This window comes from Pleurodeles waltl, chromosome 5 (assembly GCF_031143425.1).
Source record: "Pleurodeles waltl isolate 20211129_DDA chromosome 5, aPleWal1.hap1.20221129, whole genome shotgun sequence".
NCBI classification, from domain to species: Eukaryota; Metazoa; Chordata; class Amphibia; order Caudata; family Salamandridae; genus Pleurodeles; species Pleurodeles waltl.
The window spans coordinates 1,859,134,903-1,859,151,260 of record NC_090444.1 but is presented as its reverse complement, the minus strand read 5'-3'; the positions used below and the strand labels follow the sequence as shown (position 1 = coordinate 1,859,151,260).

Sequence of the window (16,358 nt, the reverse complement as noted above, 5' to 3'; positions counted from 1 at the left end):
TTACTGAGCAAATATACAAATTTTATAGTTCAGCACATGGACCTATGGTGCACTCCTCCGCCCTGAGGCATGAATATTATAAAAGTGGCCTCCCACTTTAACAATACATTTAGTTTTAAACTTGTAAACTCGTGACACAGCTTTTCTTTTACTTGTTTATATTATGTGTGCACAGCCCTAATCAAAAACCCAAGTGTGGCTTCATAAGGGATCATGTGGGAGATTCACAACCCCTGTACCTCTTGCTGGCTCCCAACACACCTGGCTTCTCCTGCAGCTGGTGTAAGAGCTGATTTCACTCTGTGTTTCCATCCAAGATCAGCACCGACAGGAGCCTGTTTGACAAGTGTAAGTCACTCTCCGACATGGGTGTGAACCCAGCACTCAATACTTCTTCTGGCTCTCTGGTGCTCCCCGGGAGCAGAAATGTCCAAGCACGAAAGTGCTCATCTCTCTTTGCCTCTGGAAACTGGGGGTCCCTGTGGCAGAAGCACAATCCAAGCATGGCAGTGATTTTCTTTGTTCTTCTCTACAGTATGTTGTTGGATCAGACCCCAAGGGATATGGGGTCCCATGGATAAATTGGAGAAACATGGAGGGATGCCATGCGTGTCCATGGCTATTTTCCTCCTTGGGGACTTGGCCCTCCCTGGGGAGTGTACAGACCTTTGGGAACAGGACACCACGTGCACTGGTTCCTGTCTGGTCTCCCTGCTTCAAGGCAAAAACCCCTTAATGCCTGCACTATTCATGTCCCATAGCCTCTGTGGCCACTTGAAGGGCTTGTGTGATAGCAGAAGTTATGAGTGCCCTCTAGTGAAAGTTATCCCTCTAAAGGTTCAGCCCTCAGAAGTTCCAGAGCAGGCCCTTCTCTTCCACAGTAACCCAGTAGACCCATCCCTTTTGCTGTCCCTTAGAGTGCCAGTGCCACTAGCCCTGGAGAGGTGAATCCACAGAGTCCCATCCAGGCTTAGTACAAGGTGTTCCAGCACCCCAAAATGATCTGGTCTTTAAGGTCCTGAGAAATCCATTTTCTCCGTACCCTGGGAAGAGATTTTTAAGTGAAAGGTCAAGTAGGTGGGCACCTCTGTCCAATCCTGGGATGACACATCATAATTCAACCAGAATCTCAACTCTCTTGGACAACATTTTGGGATATTTCAAAATGACAGCTTGGTGTGTTCTGTTGAAACAATCTCTCTAAAAGCCTGAACTCCTCTTCCACCTGTAACAGCTGCCTGGTCCCTTTCATACTGGTTTTGGCTCCAGACGTCTGGGCTTTTCCCTTTGTTCTCCTTGGGAAAAACCTTCCCAGGAATGGTGCGGTGTAAATAATAAATTTCACATGCAGGTTCTGTCCCCACCATTTTCTTTCTGAGGAACAGGCTCAAGCACAGGCTAATGGCTGTATTGTGTGTAGGCTCTTGATCTGCAAGCTGGCCAGCAAAGTCGGTATGTTGGCCCTCAGGGAGGACAAAAGCCTGGAACCTAATTAGAAACGGAGTCAGAGAAATATGAACAATCCGCAAGTGCAAAAAGGTGTGTAGATGTCGGAAAAATATAATTGTTAAAATTAAGTTGTATTGAGAGCACTCAAAGAGAGGTAATAAATAAATTCCATGCAACAAAGGTGAGCTAAAAATAAAATCCCTATGATGATCAGAAGCGGTTAGGAGATGGAGTATCTCTTTGATGTAGTTCTAGAATTTGAAATAAATAGTGACCACTAAAAAACAATGTCTGAACAGTGTCTCTTATCTTACAGGTTTGGAATGGGTGAATAAGAAGCACCGTACTTTTAGTGGGAGCTGGATGACCATTTACTGGAGCATTGGGCTTATGCTTCTGTCTCTAGTGGCATACCTGATCCGGGACTGGCGCTGGCTTCTTGTTGCTATAACGTGCCCCTATATTTTGGGTATCATCAGCATATGGTGAGTGAATTATGCCATAGCCCGAGAACATATGTTTTATAGTCACCTTGTGTGCTCAGGACAGGGATCTTAGACATGATTTTCCCAGTACAACTATATCAAAGCTTGCAGCCACTCTATCTCTTATCAGTGGTGGCTGGTGCTTTTGGGATTTAGGGCTGCCCGTCAGGCCAGTAGACCTCAGACTAATGCAATATGTAAGCACATGTCTGCCTGCTTCAAATTCTTCAGCTAGGCATATGCTGCCACAGGCAGGCACAATGAGTGATGATTTCATTTTATAGGACTTACACTTTTCCAGCCCACAGAAAGAGGTGGTGCTATAGTGGCGTTTGGTGCAGATCTAATAAGTCTGACCATATACTTGTGTCTGAAGTCTAGCGTGATAATACCTCATATCAACAGTGTAGAAAAGTACCCTCTTTCTCAGCATGGTTACACCTCATGTCAGTATGCTTTAGTGTTCACTGGGATCCTGCTAACCAGGACCCCAATGATTATGCTCTCCATCCCAAAACTGTGTATTTCACCCACAATTGGCATACTGGTGCCCCCCAGGGCATTGGAGTTCCAGGGATCCCTATGGGCTGCAGCATATATTTTGACACCGATAGGGAGCCCATGCAAACCTTCTGCAGGACTGCCATTGCAGCCTGTGTGAAAAGGTGCAAGCACCCTTTCACTGCCATTTTCACTGCACCAGATCAATTAGAAGTCAAGCATATAACAGATTGCAAATTACCTATGTGTGAGGTCAACCCTGCACTAGCTCAGGAGCCCCCACAACCTCCAGGACCATTTCCACAGACTTTGTGAGAGCGGTGATGCCATTTTATGCGTGTACTGGACATTGCAAGACTCCAGCAGGAATCCTCTGCATCCTCCACTTTGATTTCTCACTGAAGAAACTGCATCTGGACCCTCCAGGAACTCTACAAGCTGCAAAAAAGAAGCAAGACGCCTTCAGCAACATTGTATCTCTGTCTTCTCCCAGCAACTGCAACTGTTTCCCAGTCGTGCATCCTCTGAGGACAGCCCATCTTTAGCCTGCACCAGAAGAGTGAAGGAATATCACTTGGGGTGAAGGAGTCACTCCCCTGCTTCAGCAGGCATCTACTGCAGCGATGAGCTGCTGCGTGGATCCCCTCTCCTGCTGAGGTGTGTAGATTCGGCATCACGGGTGGTAGACTGAAGTGGTCCCGACGTTCTTCTTGTTCAACTGTCCAGCTTTGGTGGAGGTAAGAGCTTGCCTCCCCAACCAAGACATTACCTCCGTGTACCACGTTTTTTGCATCTGCAAAGGCTTGTTGTCATCCTTTCTCCAAGCCCTTCCTATGTCTTCTAGCTCCGCCCCCCGGCACTCTATGCTGTGAAGCACAGCTTCCTGAGTGGTTCTCAGGCAACATGGGAGCCTTTGTTGAAGTGCTGCATGGGCCTCTTTAGCAACTTCCTTGTCCCTCTGCTGTGGGACTCCTGTATGTTCTGTCTGGTCTTCTGTAGTCTCTCTGAGTTGCAGAGGGCCCCCTCTGAACCTCTCCTACTGGGTAGAGTCCACCTGGTTCTTCCTGGTCCCGGGCAGCGACATTTTCCGCTAACCATAATCTTTGCATGTGCCAAGGCTTGTTGGCAGACTCCGTTGACGCATGCCCAACTGCAATCCTCCATCCGGCGTGGGGCATCACTTGCGTCATCCAGGAACCCAACTTCGTCTTCTTGGGTGCAGTACTTACTGTTCTTCTTCACCGGTGGTTCTTCTTTTGCACTTTCATCCGGGTTAGCAGGGGCTCCTGCTCTTCTTGGACTCTTCTGTGCTTCTTGTACTTTGTCCCTTCTTTCACAGGCCCTCTGGTCCAGGAATCCACTGTTGGTGTCTTGTAGTCTCTTCTGGGTTTTGCATAGTTCTTCTTTTCATTTATATTTGTGTTCTGGGAAAGCTACTGTGATTTACTCTTGCTTTCCTGGTCACTGGGGTGGGTTCTAGTACTTACCTTTGGTGTTTTCTAGTACCCCCAGCTCCCCTCTACACACTACACTTGCCTGGGGTTTGGGACCGACTTTCGCATTCAACTTTCTTAGTATATGGTTTGTGCTTGCCCAGGGCCCATTTCTATCTATTGTGATTTTCGCTAATTGCACAGTTTTCTAACTTCTTTATGCCTATTTCTGCATACTAGTGTATATAATTTGTATATTACTTTCCTCCTAAGGGACTATAGTCTCTATGGTATTTTTCGTATTTGTGTCACCAAACTAAAGTAACTTTAGTTTTGTATCAAGGAATATTTTATTTCATGTGTGTGAGTTCTGTGTGACTACAGTGCTATTGCATGAGCTTTGCATGTCTCCTAGATAAGCCTTGGCTGCTGTTCCACAGCTACCTGTACAGAGCCTGGCTTCTAGACACTGCCTACACTACACTAATACGGGATAAATGGGCTGGTATGAGGTGTAAGTATCATAGGTACCCACTACACACCAGGCCAGCCTCCTCCAGTTATCCAACAAAACATCATGGATGCTCTGTACCTCCGCATCCACAGCAATGTTTTTCTCTCTTGTGTGCTCCTCAGCCTCTTTTACTGCCAACCAGGCACTTAGCACCATTTGCAGCTCCTCCTTCTTGGTATAGCTTTTGCTTGGACACTTCAAATCCTTGCAAAACTGCTTGAGCTAGGCTAGTGTTTAATCCTCCAACCTCTCCAGCTCAAGCACTACATTTGTAGCTACTACTGATAGCTCATCAGACTGGAACATGCTTGTAGGTAAGTCCCATCAAAGGTGCAGAGTTTCAAAAGACAAGAAAAATCCAAAAAGGAAAAAAAAAGAAAAGTAAAAATCCAAGAGAAAAACAATATGTGGTTGTGTAATGGTCTGCAATAATGCTGTAGTGTACACCAGCCACTGTATGTCAAGTACAAATACAGGTTTTATCCTCACAGCTGATCACCAGTGTTAGAAATGGGGTTTCTAGTTGGCAGTCAGTTTAGACCCTGTAGGGACCCTCACTCTAGTCAGGGTAAGGGAGTCACACACCTAAGACAACCCCTGCTCAACCTTTTGGTAGCTTGACACAAGCAGTCATCTTATCTCAGAGGCAATGTGTAAAGTATTTGTACAAACACACATCGTAACACAGTAAAATCACCAGAAAAGGACACCACACCAGTTCAGAAATATTACCAATATTTATCTAAATCAAACAAGACCAAAACTGTAAAACTCCTATACAAGTAAATATATCAAATTTTAAAGTAAAAAGAGTATAAATCCAAAAGAATCAATGGATGTGTTGTTTTAGCACTAAGTACCTCGTATGCCTCAAAAATAAGACTGCTGGGGTGAGCGTGTGTCAGAAAAGCAAGTGGTGCATCAATTCCTTACTCGCAAGTCAGGCTGTGTGCAGATTCTGTCATTGCCGGGTAAGCGATATGTTAATTTGTTCCTCGCAAAGAAGGGATCTGTCAATTTCTGGACAGGCAGCCTCAGGTCAGTGCGGTGATGTTGAAGACTTTGACACCCAGGGATGATGCGTGGAAAATCTGGATGCACAGCAGCAATGAATCCTAGCTGAGCTGGTGATGCATCGATTTCACTGGCGCTGTATCGATTTTTCAGCTGCAGTGTTTGCGCTGTGTCGATCTTTCTGGTGCTCGGCTCCGGGTGCGTGGATTTTAACCTTGGGTTCACCAGTATCTCCTTTCGAGGGCCCAGGGACTGGATGTGGCACCACTTGGCAGGGTAGAGGTCTCAGCAAGAGAGCCTTGGTGCTGGCAGATAAAGTCTTTGATGGCCCTGAGACTTCAGAACAAAAATGGTTAAGCAGGAACATGTCTTCTTTCTAAAAGTGACATTTTCAAATATACAATCTAAAACTTTACCAAACGCTGTATTTTTAAACTGTGAGCTCAGAGACCCCAAACTCCATATCTCTATCTGCTCCCAATTGGAAATTACACTTAGAAGGTATTTCTAAGGAACCCCCATGTTAACATATGGGAGAGATATGCCTTGCAATAGTGAAAAATGAATGTAGCATTATTTCACTAATAGGACATGTAAGGCACATCAGTACATATCCTAAGTTTTAAATACACTGCACCCTGCCCAAGGGGCTACCTTGGGCCTATCTTAGGGGTGCATTACCTGTATAAAAAGGGAAGCTTTGGGCTGGCAAGTGTGTACACTTGCCAGGTCGAACTCCCAATTACAACCTGCACACACAGACACTGCAGTGGCAGGTCTGAGACATGTTTAGATGGCTACTCATGGGGTTAGCAAAATTAATGCTGCAAGCCCACTAGTAGTGTTTGATTTACATGCCCTGGGTACCCCCAGTGCACTTTACTAGGGACTTACTAGTAAATCAAACATGCCAATCACAGCACTGGTTAGCAGCGGTAAAGTGCCCAGAGTATCAAAACCAGCAAAAACTAATTATAGCACAGGATTCACAGACAAGCTCAGAAACAAAAAGTACAGGGAAACCACGCCAAGAGTTGCCAGATCTAACAATAACCATAAATAATGCTGACTAGCAATCCAATGGTGTTATTCCCATAAGCCACTGGGCAGCTTCCAGGAAACTAAGGTGGTCATTACAATCCTGGCGGTCGGTGTTAAAGCGGCGGTAAGGCCACCAACAGGCCGGCAGTAAAATTTTTGCAATTACGACCGTGACGGAAACCACCAAAGACAGCCACTTTAACACTCCGACCCCCACGGCGGTACAAACGAGCAGCGCGGCGGTCACCGCCAACAGACAGGCGGAGGACAAAGTACCGCCCACAGTATCACAACCTACCAATCCGCTACCTTTTCCGGGGCGGATTCACCGCGGATGAAAACATGGCGGAAACAGGATTCCGAAGGGAAAATGCTCACCTCTACACACCCCACGAGGAACTAGGACACCATGGATCTGGAACTCCAAATTCTCCCTGCAATAGTCTTCCTGCTCCTCTACCAGGGGCACGAACGCCGGCGGCGAAGACCACGGTGGATACTGCACTTACGACACAGGGGAGGGGAGAGGGAAAAAACAGGGGCACGCAAAACGCAACACCCCCACCCTCACCCTCCACAACACACACACTAATACATATTGATACATCACAGTTACAACCCCCCAACCCCTCCGGAAGAATGCAAAGACAACAAAAAATGAGTGTAACCATTGTAATATATTAAAATCAAGTAGGCAAAAATATATATATACACCATTAACAAAATATACACCAAGCATAGTAGTCCAGGTAGTGCTCCAATTAAGTCCGTGGAACACTGGCCCCACACGGTATGGGCGAGGCCCACACAAGATCCCCGACCATGACAGAGAGAACACTGAAGGGGCATCAGATAGCAAGAAAACAGGCACCTCAGGGGGAGGAAAAGGGGGGCACCTCAGCCGGTTGAGTGCACAACGCCAAATCCACGAGAGGGCCACATGCTCACTGTTCAATCCTGGGGAGTGCAAAGCCACAGTCTCTCAAGACTCTACAGTGGGTGGGTTGCCCACTGTTCAATCCAGGGGAGTGCAAAGCCACAGTCTCACAAGTCTCTCAAGTGGGTGGTTTGCCCACTGTTTTATCCTGGGGAGTGCAAAGCCACAGTCTTTCAAGTCTCTCCAGTGGGTGGGTTGCCCACTGCTTTATCCCGGGGAGTGCAAAGCCACAGTCTCTCAAGTCTCTACAGTGGGTGGTTTGCCTACTGTTCAATCCTGGGGAGTGCAAAGCCACAGTCTCTCAAGTCTCTACAGTGGGTGGGTTGCCCACTGTTCAATCCTGGGGAATGCAAAGCCACAGTCTCACAAGTCTCTGAAGTGGGTGGTTTGCCCACTGCTTTATCCTGGGGAGTGTAAAGCCACAGTCTCTCAAGTCTTTCCAGTGGGTGGGTTTCCCACTGCTTTATCCTGGGGAGTGCAAAGCCACAGTCTCTCAAGTCTCTACAGTGGGTGGTTTGCCCACTGTTCAATCCTGGGGAGTGCAAAGCCACAGTCTCTCAAGTCTCTACAGTGGGTGGGTTGCCCACTGTTCAATCCTGGGAGTGCAAAGCCACAGTTTCTCAAGTCTCTACAGTGGGCGGGTTGCCCACTGTTCAATCCTGGGGAGTGCAAAGCCACAGTTTCTCAAGTCTCTACAGTGGGTGCGTTGCCCACTGTTCAATCCTGGGGAGTGCAAAGCCACAGTCTCTCAAGTGGATAACAGTCTCCGCTGGTTCTGGAGGGGGCATTGTGCCTAGAGTGATTCATCCTGCTAAGGACAGAGGTAGTGGATGGATCTCTCCACTGGTTCTGGAGGGGGCCTTGTGCCCAGAGTGTTTCATCCTGCTAAGGACAGGGGTAGTGGATGGATCTCTCCACTGGTTCTGGAGGGGGCATGGTGCCCAGAGTGCTTCATTCTGCCTGTGACGGACTCAGTAGCATCAGTGCCCTTGGCGCTCATGGGCCAGCGTTGCTTGAGACGGCGGTGCCCTGTTCAGCGGTGCTTGAGACGGCGGTGCCCTGTTCAGAGTTGCTTGAGACGGTGGTGCCCTATTCAGCGGTGCTTGAGATGGCGGTGCCCTGTTCAGCGGTGCTTGAGATGGCGGTGCCCTGTTCAGCGTTGCTTGAGACGGCAGTGCCCTGTTCAGCGGTGCTTGAGACGACGGTGCCTTGTTCAGCGGTGCTTGAGACGGCGGTGCCCTGCTCAGCAGTGCTTGGAGCGGCGGGCTCCTTTGCAGTGACTCAGCTGCTGGCGGTTCTTCATGGCCCAGCGGGGCTTGTGCTGGCGGTCCTCTCTGTCCCAGCAGGGCTTGTGCTGGCGGTCCTCTCTTGTGCCCCTTCCCCAACTTGGAAGGTGTCGCAGCTGACTCCACACTCCCACCTGTAGCCCTGGGAGCGGCTTTGGTGGCTGGAGTCTTCCCCCTCTCCCGCCGGGCACTGGCCAACTTCTGATGCTTGACAGGTGGAGGACTGTCTGTGCTGTGGCTCCATGCCACACTGGCTGCCCTGGTGGCCGGTGCACTCCAGATTCCGGTGACTACAGGCACCACTGGTCCCGGATATGTTGTGGCTGAGGTGCTAGTTCAGGACCTAGGAGACGGACGGGGTGGGGGAGGTGTGGGGAAGAGGTCAAGGTTGGACAAGAAAAGTTTTTGGGAGACACTGGGACGAGTAGCTGGAGGGGGTTTGGGAGTGGAAGAAGAGGTTGTGGTTGTAGGAGGTGTTTGTTTGCTGACTTTGGGTGAAGGTGCATGGGCTGGAGGCTGTCGTGAGGTGGATGGCTGTTGGGTGGGGGTGTGCCTGCGTTTGTGTATCTTGTGAGGGGGCGTCACAGACACACTGGGAGAGGACACAGGGGATGTGTGAATGATAGTGGGGGTGGTGACTGCACTTGAGCAGGGTGTGGTGGTGTGTGTGCTGGTGATGGAAGTAGTGGCTGTAGAGGTAGTGCATGCAGGTGTGAGTGGAAACGAGAGTGGGAGGCAGGAGGGAGACGAGGAGGATGGGGACACAGTGGAGGCAGTGGATGTTGGTGTGTCTGCATGTGTGTGATGCTTGCGTGAGTGCCTGTGGGATGTGTGGTACTTATGTTTGCCTGAGCTTCCCTTGTGTGTTGACGTGTGTGCATGCTGGTCTAGAGGTGTGCTTGGGATAGACTGGGGTACAGGGGTTTGGGTCTGGGTGGAGGAAGTTGGAGGGGGAAGGCTAGAGACAGGGACAATGGCTGCCATGAGTGCTGAGGCCAGAGTCTGAAAAGCTTGCTGAAGGGCCGCCTGACCAGAATGAATGCCCTCCAGGAATGCATTTGTTTGTTGCAACTGCCTTTCTACACCATGGATGGCATTCAAAATGGTAGACTGCCCAACAGTGAGGGACCTGAGGAGGTCAATGGCATCCTCACTGAGGGCAGCAGGGGTGACTGGGGCAGGGCCTGAGGTGCCTGGGGCGAAGGTGATGCCCACCCTCCCGGTTGAGCGGGCACGGGGCAAAGGCTGAGGGGCTGCTGGGAGGGCGGTGCTGGAAGGGGGGGTGTACCTGTAGATGGGGGGGCACAGATGTTGCCGCCACCACAAGGGAGCTCCCATCAGAGGACGAGTCCGTGTCACTGGTCTCAGCTCCTGTCCCCGCCGTGGAGCTCCCCTCGCCCTCCGTCCCACTGGTGAAGTCCGATTCCGTAGTGTGGCCCTCCATGGCCATGTGGGATGCAGTCCCCTCGTGCTCCGGTGCCACAGCTCCTCCGCCTGATGATGCTAATGCACACAAGAACAGGGAGACCAAAAAAAGGGGACGACGACAGAAGAAAGACATGTTGAGTGCATGCATTACCGCTACCGTTGGCGGACACGACAGACACAGAAGCCCCCTGCACTATGCTGCGCTCTTGGGCTCCACTGTTCAATTCCTGGGAAATGGCCTACTAGGCTATGGACGGCATCTGCACACATGGATGACACAGGGGCATGACTAGGTGTACTTGGCACTCTACAGAGGTGGGGTGGGGTGCCACATGGCCTGCCTTACGGAGGGACCTTGCCTACGGAACTCGCCCTGGCCTAGGGAAACCCACAGCCCACCTCCCCCACCCAGACCCCTCCACTGCACGCAAAATCAGCAGATTGAGAGTGCACTCACCCCCTTGTGGCTGCTGTGAGGCCCTCAAGCGCCCATCCAACTCCGGGTACGCCACCGCCAGGATCCGGAACATCAGGGGGGTCATGGTGCGATGGGCCCCCCTCCTACATTGGGAGGCCATCCCCAGCTGAGCCTCCGCCGTCTTCTTGCTCCAGCGGCGAATGTCCTCCCATCTTTTCCGGCAGTGGGTGCTCCGTCTGTGGTAGACCCCCAGGGTCCGGACGTCCTTGGCGATGGCACGCCAAATATATTTTTTCTGGTGGGCGCTGACCTACATGATTTGTACAGGGAGAGGAAAAACGTATTACCAACTGCACCGTGCCATGTGGCACATGCACTCCCCGTCGTTTCATGCACACTGCACTCTCCCCACTTCCTTCTTACATCCACCCCTCTCCATACAGGCATAGCCCATACGGCATGCTCCCAGTGTACTTACCTGTTTGTCTGGAGGACCGTAGAGTAGCTTGTACTGGGGGAGGACCCCATCCACGAGTTTCTCCAACTCCTCCGATGTGAAGGCACAGGACCTTTCCCCAGACACTCAAGCCATTGTCTCTTCCAGACCGAGGTCACAGCAGCACTTGCAGTGTCGGTCCTCTCCTGTCGAAGATCAGGTAACGAGTGATTGAAGTGATATAAAATGGCGGTCACTTCTGCGGCGGTGCGTACCGTCACCACCGGCATATATCGTCATTGGCTCCTGGGACCCATAGGGTCCAATGTTAACCAATGCAGCATTGTGCCGCATTCTTCGACCGCCTACCGCGATGGTGTACAACGCCAGCGCAGTTACCTCACATCCCATTGTCCCACTTTAGATGTCAGGCAGCTGCCATTTCAGGGCCCCATATGGCTTCATTTTCAACTGCGTCACACATACCTAGGCCTAGACTCAACACACATACAGGCCACTTTTAGATTATGATTGGTGTTCTGTGTAAGCTGTGGGTACGTACCTCTGAGTTGTTTGACTCTGTGTTATCCTTCATAGGCACCGTCCGCTGGGACATGTGAGGAGATGGCGGCATCCTCCAGTGTACCGACCGTTGGTGAACCTGTCGACAATGAAGGAAAGACATGTGATCATCACATACAGGCTTGACCGTGCCACGATCCAGTAATTGTGTACCCAGTTGGAGCCAGACATGATGTCAGCTATCCGCCATCCTACAGGAATCCCCCCTCAAGTGCAGGTGCTGTCAGTGCTCCATTTCCTTGCAAGTGGGTCATTTCAAACAACAGTGGCCATAGCATCAGGGATGTCCCAGCCTGTGTTTTCCAACGTGTTGTCCAGAGTTGTCTGCCCTGCTGCAACACATGCGGAGCTACATCGTTTTCCCTCAGGTGGAGGATTTGCCTACAGTGAAAGGTGATCTCTATGCCCTGGGGCATATCCCCAGCATCATAGTTGCCATTGATGGGACAGATGTGGCTTTGGTACCCCCCCACAGGAGTGAACAGGTGTACAGAAACCGGAAGAGTTATCATTCGATGAATGTACAGATGGTATGTTTGGCCGACCAGTACATCTCCCATGTGAATGCCAAGTTCCCTGGCTCAGTGCATGACACCTACATCCTGCGGAATGGCAGCATCCCTTATGTGATGGGTCAACTCCAGAGGCACTGTGTGTGGCTATTAGGTGAGCAGCTGGAAGTAAGACAGTGGGAATGGTTGTCTGGGTCTGGGGTTATCCCTACAGGTTAGTGTGTGTCTAACAGTTGTCCCTCGCCATTTGCAGGTGACTCTGGTTACCCCAACTTGTCATGGCTACTGACCCCAGTGAGGAATCCCAGGTCAAGGGCAGCGGAATGCTATAATGAGGCCCATGTGCGAACTAGGAGGGTGATCGAGCGGACCTTCGGCCTCCTGAAGGCCAGGTTCTGGTGCCTCCATATGACAAGTAGACCCGTAATCTACTCACCAAAGAAGTTATGCCAGATCATCGTGGCCTGCTGTATGCTTCACAACTTGGCTTTGCGACAACAGGTGCCTTTTCTGCAGGAGGATGGTCCAGATGGCGGTGTTGTTGCAGCTGTGGAGCCTGTGGACAGTGAAGACGAGGAAGCAGAAGAAGAAGACATGGACAACAGGGACTCAGTGATCCAGCAATATTTCCAATGAAACACAGGTAAGAATACAAACCTGCCTACTACATGTACTTAAACACCACTACCTCTCTACTGTCTGTCGTTTTCACCCAGTTTATGGTCACTGAGTTGTCACTTTCCCTTACGATTTCACAGATGTGGGTCCTACAGTGTGACATCTGCTTTGTTTCCTCATGGACTAGAGCTGTGTGACATAGGTATGTTGACATTACATTTGAAAGAGGATTTTGACACTGTAATAGCTAATACACTATTTGGAAATCACAGATTGACTCCAGATGGTTTTGTGCTTTAAGGGTGTTTATTTTAGTGCTCAAAATTGGAGGGGTAGCAAAATGGTGAGGGGTGATGGCGGAGGAATGTCCATGGCAGAGTCCAGTCTATTAGTCTCACAGGTGCATTGCCCAAATGGGCATAGGAAGTGGAGCTGGGGCAGTTTAAGGATGGACAGGGTGACAAAGTGGGACAGTAGGATGACAATCAGGGTGGTCTCATTTCTTTGCGGGGTCTTGGCATCGTTCTCTGTCTTTGTCCTGGATCTCAAGGACCGTTTGTGAGGTGGTTCTCCCTCTGCAGGGGGTGGGGTGCTGGTGTGGTGGTCCTGTGGCGGTGCCTCCTGTCCACTAGCGCCGGCGTTGGTGGTGGGCAGTTCATCGTCTATGCTAGTGTCAGGGGCCCCTTCTAGTGCCACAGTGTCCCTCCTGGTTTTCAGTACTTCTTTCAGCACCCCTACGATGGTGCCCAGGGTGGAATTGATGGTTCTGAGTTCCTCCCTGAAGCCCAAATACTGTTCCTCCTGCAGGCACTGGGTCTCCTGAAACTTGGCCAGTACCGTTGCCATTGTCTCCTGGGAGTGGTGGTATGTTCCCATGATGTTGGAGAGGGCCTCTTGGAGAGTGGGTTCCCTGGGCCTGTCCGCCCCCTGTCGCACAGCAGCCCTCCCAGTTCCCCTGTGTTCCTGGGCCTCCGTCCCCTGGACCGTGTGCCCACTACCACTGCCCCCAGGTCCCTGTTGTTGTTGGGGTGGTGGGTTAGCCTGGGTTCTCTGTAGTGGTGGACACACTGCTGATTGACGTGTCCTGGGGATAGAGGTATGGGCCCGCTGGGTGGGTGCTGTGCTGGTGTTTCCAGAGTGGGGAAGCTCTGTGGTGGCCTGTGACTGGGTGAGGGGAACCGACTGTCCCGAGGTCCCCTGTGGGCCGGGCTGGTCATCTAGATCCAGTTGGACAGAGGGGCTGTCATCACTGTGGGCCTCTTCTGTTGGTGGTGTGGACATGTGTGGACCCTCCTGTGCGGTGACGTTGGCTAGGGGTCCTGCAGGGGTATAAAAGGATGTTTATTACATCTGCGTGTGGCATGGTGTGCAATGTGTGGGTGACCGTGTACCCCAGTGCTTGCATTCCTGTGTGGGACCTTGTGTGATGATGGTTTAGGGGGGTGTATGGGTATGTGCAGTGGCCATATTTTGTTGATGGGTGTCCATGCTTTGTTGTTGCATGCAGGGCTTGGTGTTAGGATGTGTGGTTTGTGATGTTGGGACATTTGTGAGGAGTTAGAGTGATGGGGGTGAGGGTGAGGGTGGGGGTATGTGCTGGCATGCAGGTAGGGTGGGGGATGTAATAGTTAAGATTTGACTTTCCAGAGTCCATTCCTCCAGCTACTCCTGTGAGGCTCTCAGGATGGAGAATCGCCAAGACCTGCTCCTCCCATGTTGTTAGTTGTGGGGGAGGGGATGGGGGTCCGCCGCCAGTTCGCTGAACTGCAAGGTGGTATCTTGAGACCACAGAATGCACCTTCCCCCGTAGGTCGTTCCACCTCTTCCTGATGTCCTCCCGATTTCTTGGGTGCTGTCCCACTGCGTTGACCCTGTCCACTATTCTTCGCCATAGCTCCATCTTCCTTGCAATGGAGGTGTGCTGCACCTGTGCTCCGAATAGCTGTGGCTCTACCTGGACGATTTCCTCCACCATGACCCTGAGCTCTTCCTCCGAGAACCTGGGGTGTCTTTGCCGTGTCATGGGGTGGTGTAGGTGATGTGTGGGGTGGTGTGTGGGGTGATAAGTGTGCTGATATGTAGTGGTGTGTAGTGTGCGGTGCGTGGAAGTTATGTGGGTGATGGTGTTGTGTGCCTGTGGATGCTAGTATTATTGATGGTGGTGTCTCTCTCTGGCCTTCGTTTGTGATTTGTGGTCGTAGGGGTTTGTGGGTGATGTGGGTGTGTGTTATATATTGTATTGGGTGTGTGGGAGTGGTGTGTGTATGTGTATCAGGTGTGTGTATTTCGAATTGTCCAATGTGGCTGTGTTTTGTAAATGTGTGTGTATTTTGAGCGCGGCGGTGTGTACCGCCAATGGAATACTGCAGTTGAAAGACCGCTGCGTGGATTCGTGTGTCGTGATAGTGTGGGCGTATTTCTGTTGGTGTGACTGTGGAGGTTTTGTTATCGCCAGTTTATCACTGACCTTTGGTGTGGCGGACTTGTGTGCGTGTCTGAATTTTGGCGGATTCCGTGCTGTGGGTCATAATAGCCCTGTGGCGGTTTTCCACGGCCGCGGCGGTGTGTTAGCGGTCTTCTGCATGGCGGTATGCGGCTTTTACCACCAGTGTTGTAATGACCGCCTAAGTCTTTGGGTTCCAGGAGGATTATGATTGCTGAAAAATAAAGGGATTGAAAGAAGTGCACCACCAGGAATGGAGCCTGCAGCTTAATTTCACTTAACATTGGCAACCTCACTCGGCCGGACACGTAAACGATTGACAGAGTGATAATTCTGTAGGAAGTGGTATATAGCCATTCTCAGTTTGGAGCAATATCTCTGGTTAATCCTAATAAAGAACCAGACTCATTCATGCTAACTGGTGACATTTTCCCCTGCATCAGGTGTTTAACTCTGAGATTGAGTAATAAGAGGTATGTGTTTCCCTTAGATGTCTGGGCCTGCACACGTTACACTAAATGGATCCACATGTGTCTACCCCTTTCTGATAGGTTAGGGTAAGCTGCTGATCCTGGTTTGTGGCAAGGGTCAGAGATTGCATCTATTTCCCATGAACGAGGAATTCCCAGTAAGTGCAGTTCATTAGCTCACACTGATTAAGTCCCTGCCCTTTGTGCTCATCACCCATTGCTAATACAGATTGAATGGCTTAGTGTGGCCCTTGAATCATCCCTATGTGGATCTGCAACACTCTGGTGGATTGTCGAGAAGGCAATCACATTATCTAGATGAAGTAAAAGTGAAAACAATGGGACATATTTACACAAAATGATGCAGCGATGCGTCATAAAATGTAATACTGCGGTTTGACATTTCTTACACCATGGTAGCATCATATTTACAATACAGCACACCATGGCCTAAAGATCCTCGCTGCATCAAAATGAGGGATGCTAAGCAGTGTGCGCATTTGACAATACAGCTGCAAAAGTGACACTAGGCTGAATTGCGTCACGTAAATAAAAGCAAGCCGTCCTAGCGTCACTTTTGAGTGCTGAACACGTCAAAAAAAGGTAAACAAAAACACTGCCTTAGGTTGAAAAAAAAGGAACAGACTCTTGAAGCAGCCATGGAGGATAGAGCAGACCTCAGAGTACAGGACAACCCCAGCAACCCCAGTACCAGCCAGGATGTCCAGGGGAAAGGGATGAGAAGAAGGAAGAACAAGTTCAGTGAGAAGGAGAATAACTTCCTGATCACT

At 50.4% G+C, this 16,358-nt stretch overlaps 1 protein-coding gene across 1 annotated transcript in view; it reads left to right on the top strand.

The window, feature by feature from the left end:
- LOC138297170 (solute carrier family 22 member 7-like) overlaps positions 1-16,358 on the top strand; it is a 182,454-nt gene that overhangs the window by 22,250 nt on the left and 143,846 nt on the right. Inside the window, exon 4 of the mRNA XM_069236663.1 lies at positions 1,766-1,934. Coding sequence (XP_069092764.1) covers positions 1,766-1,934 — 169 coding nt within the window. The remainder of the gene's footprint in view (positions 1-1,765; positions 1,935-16,358) is intronic.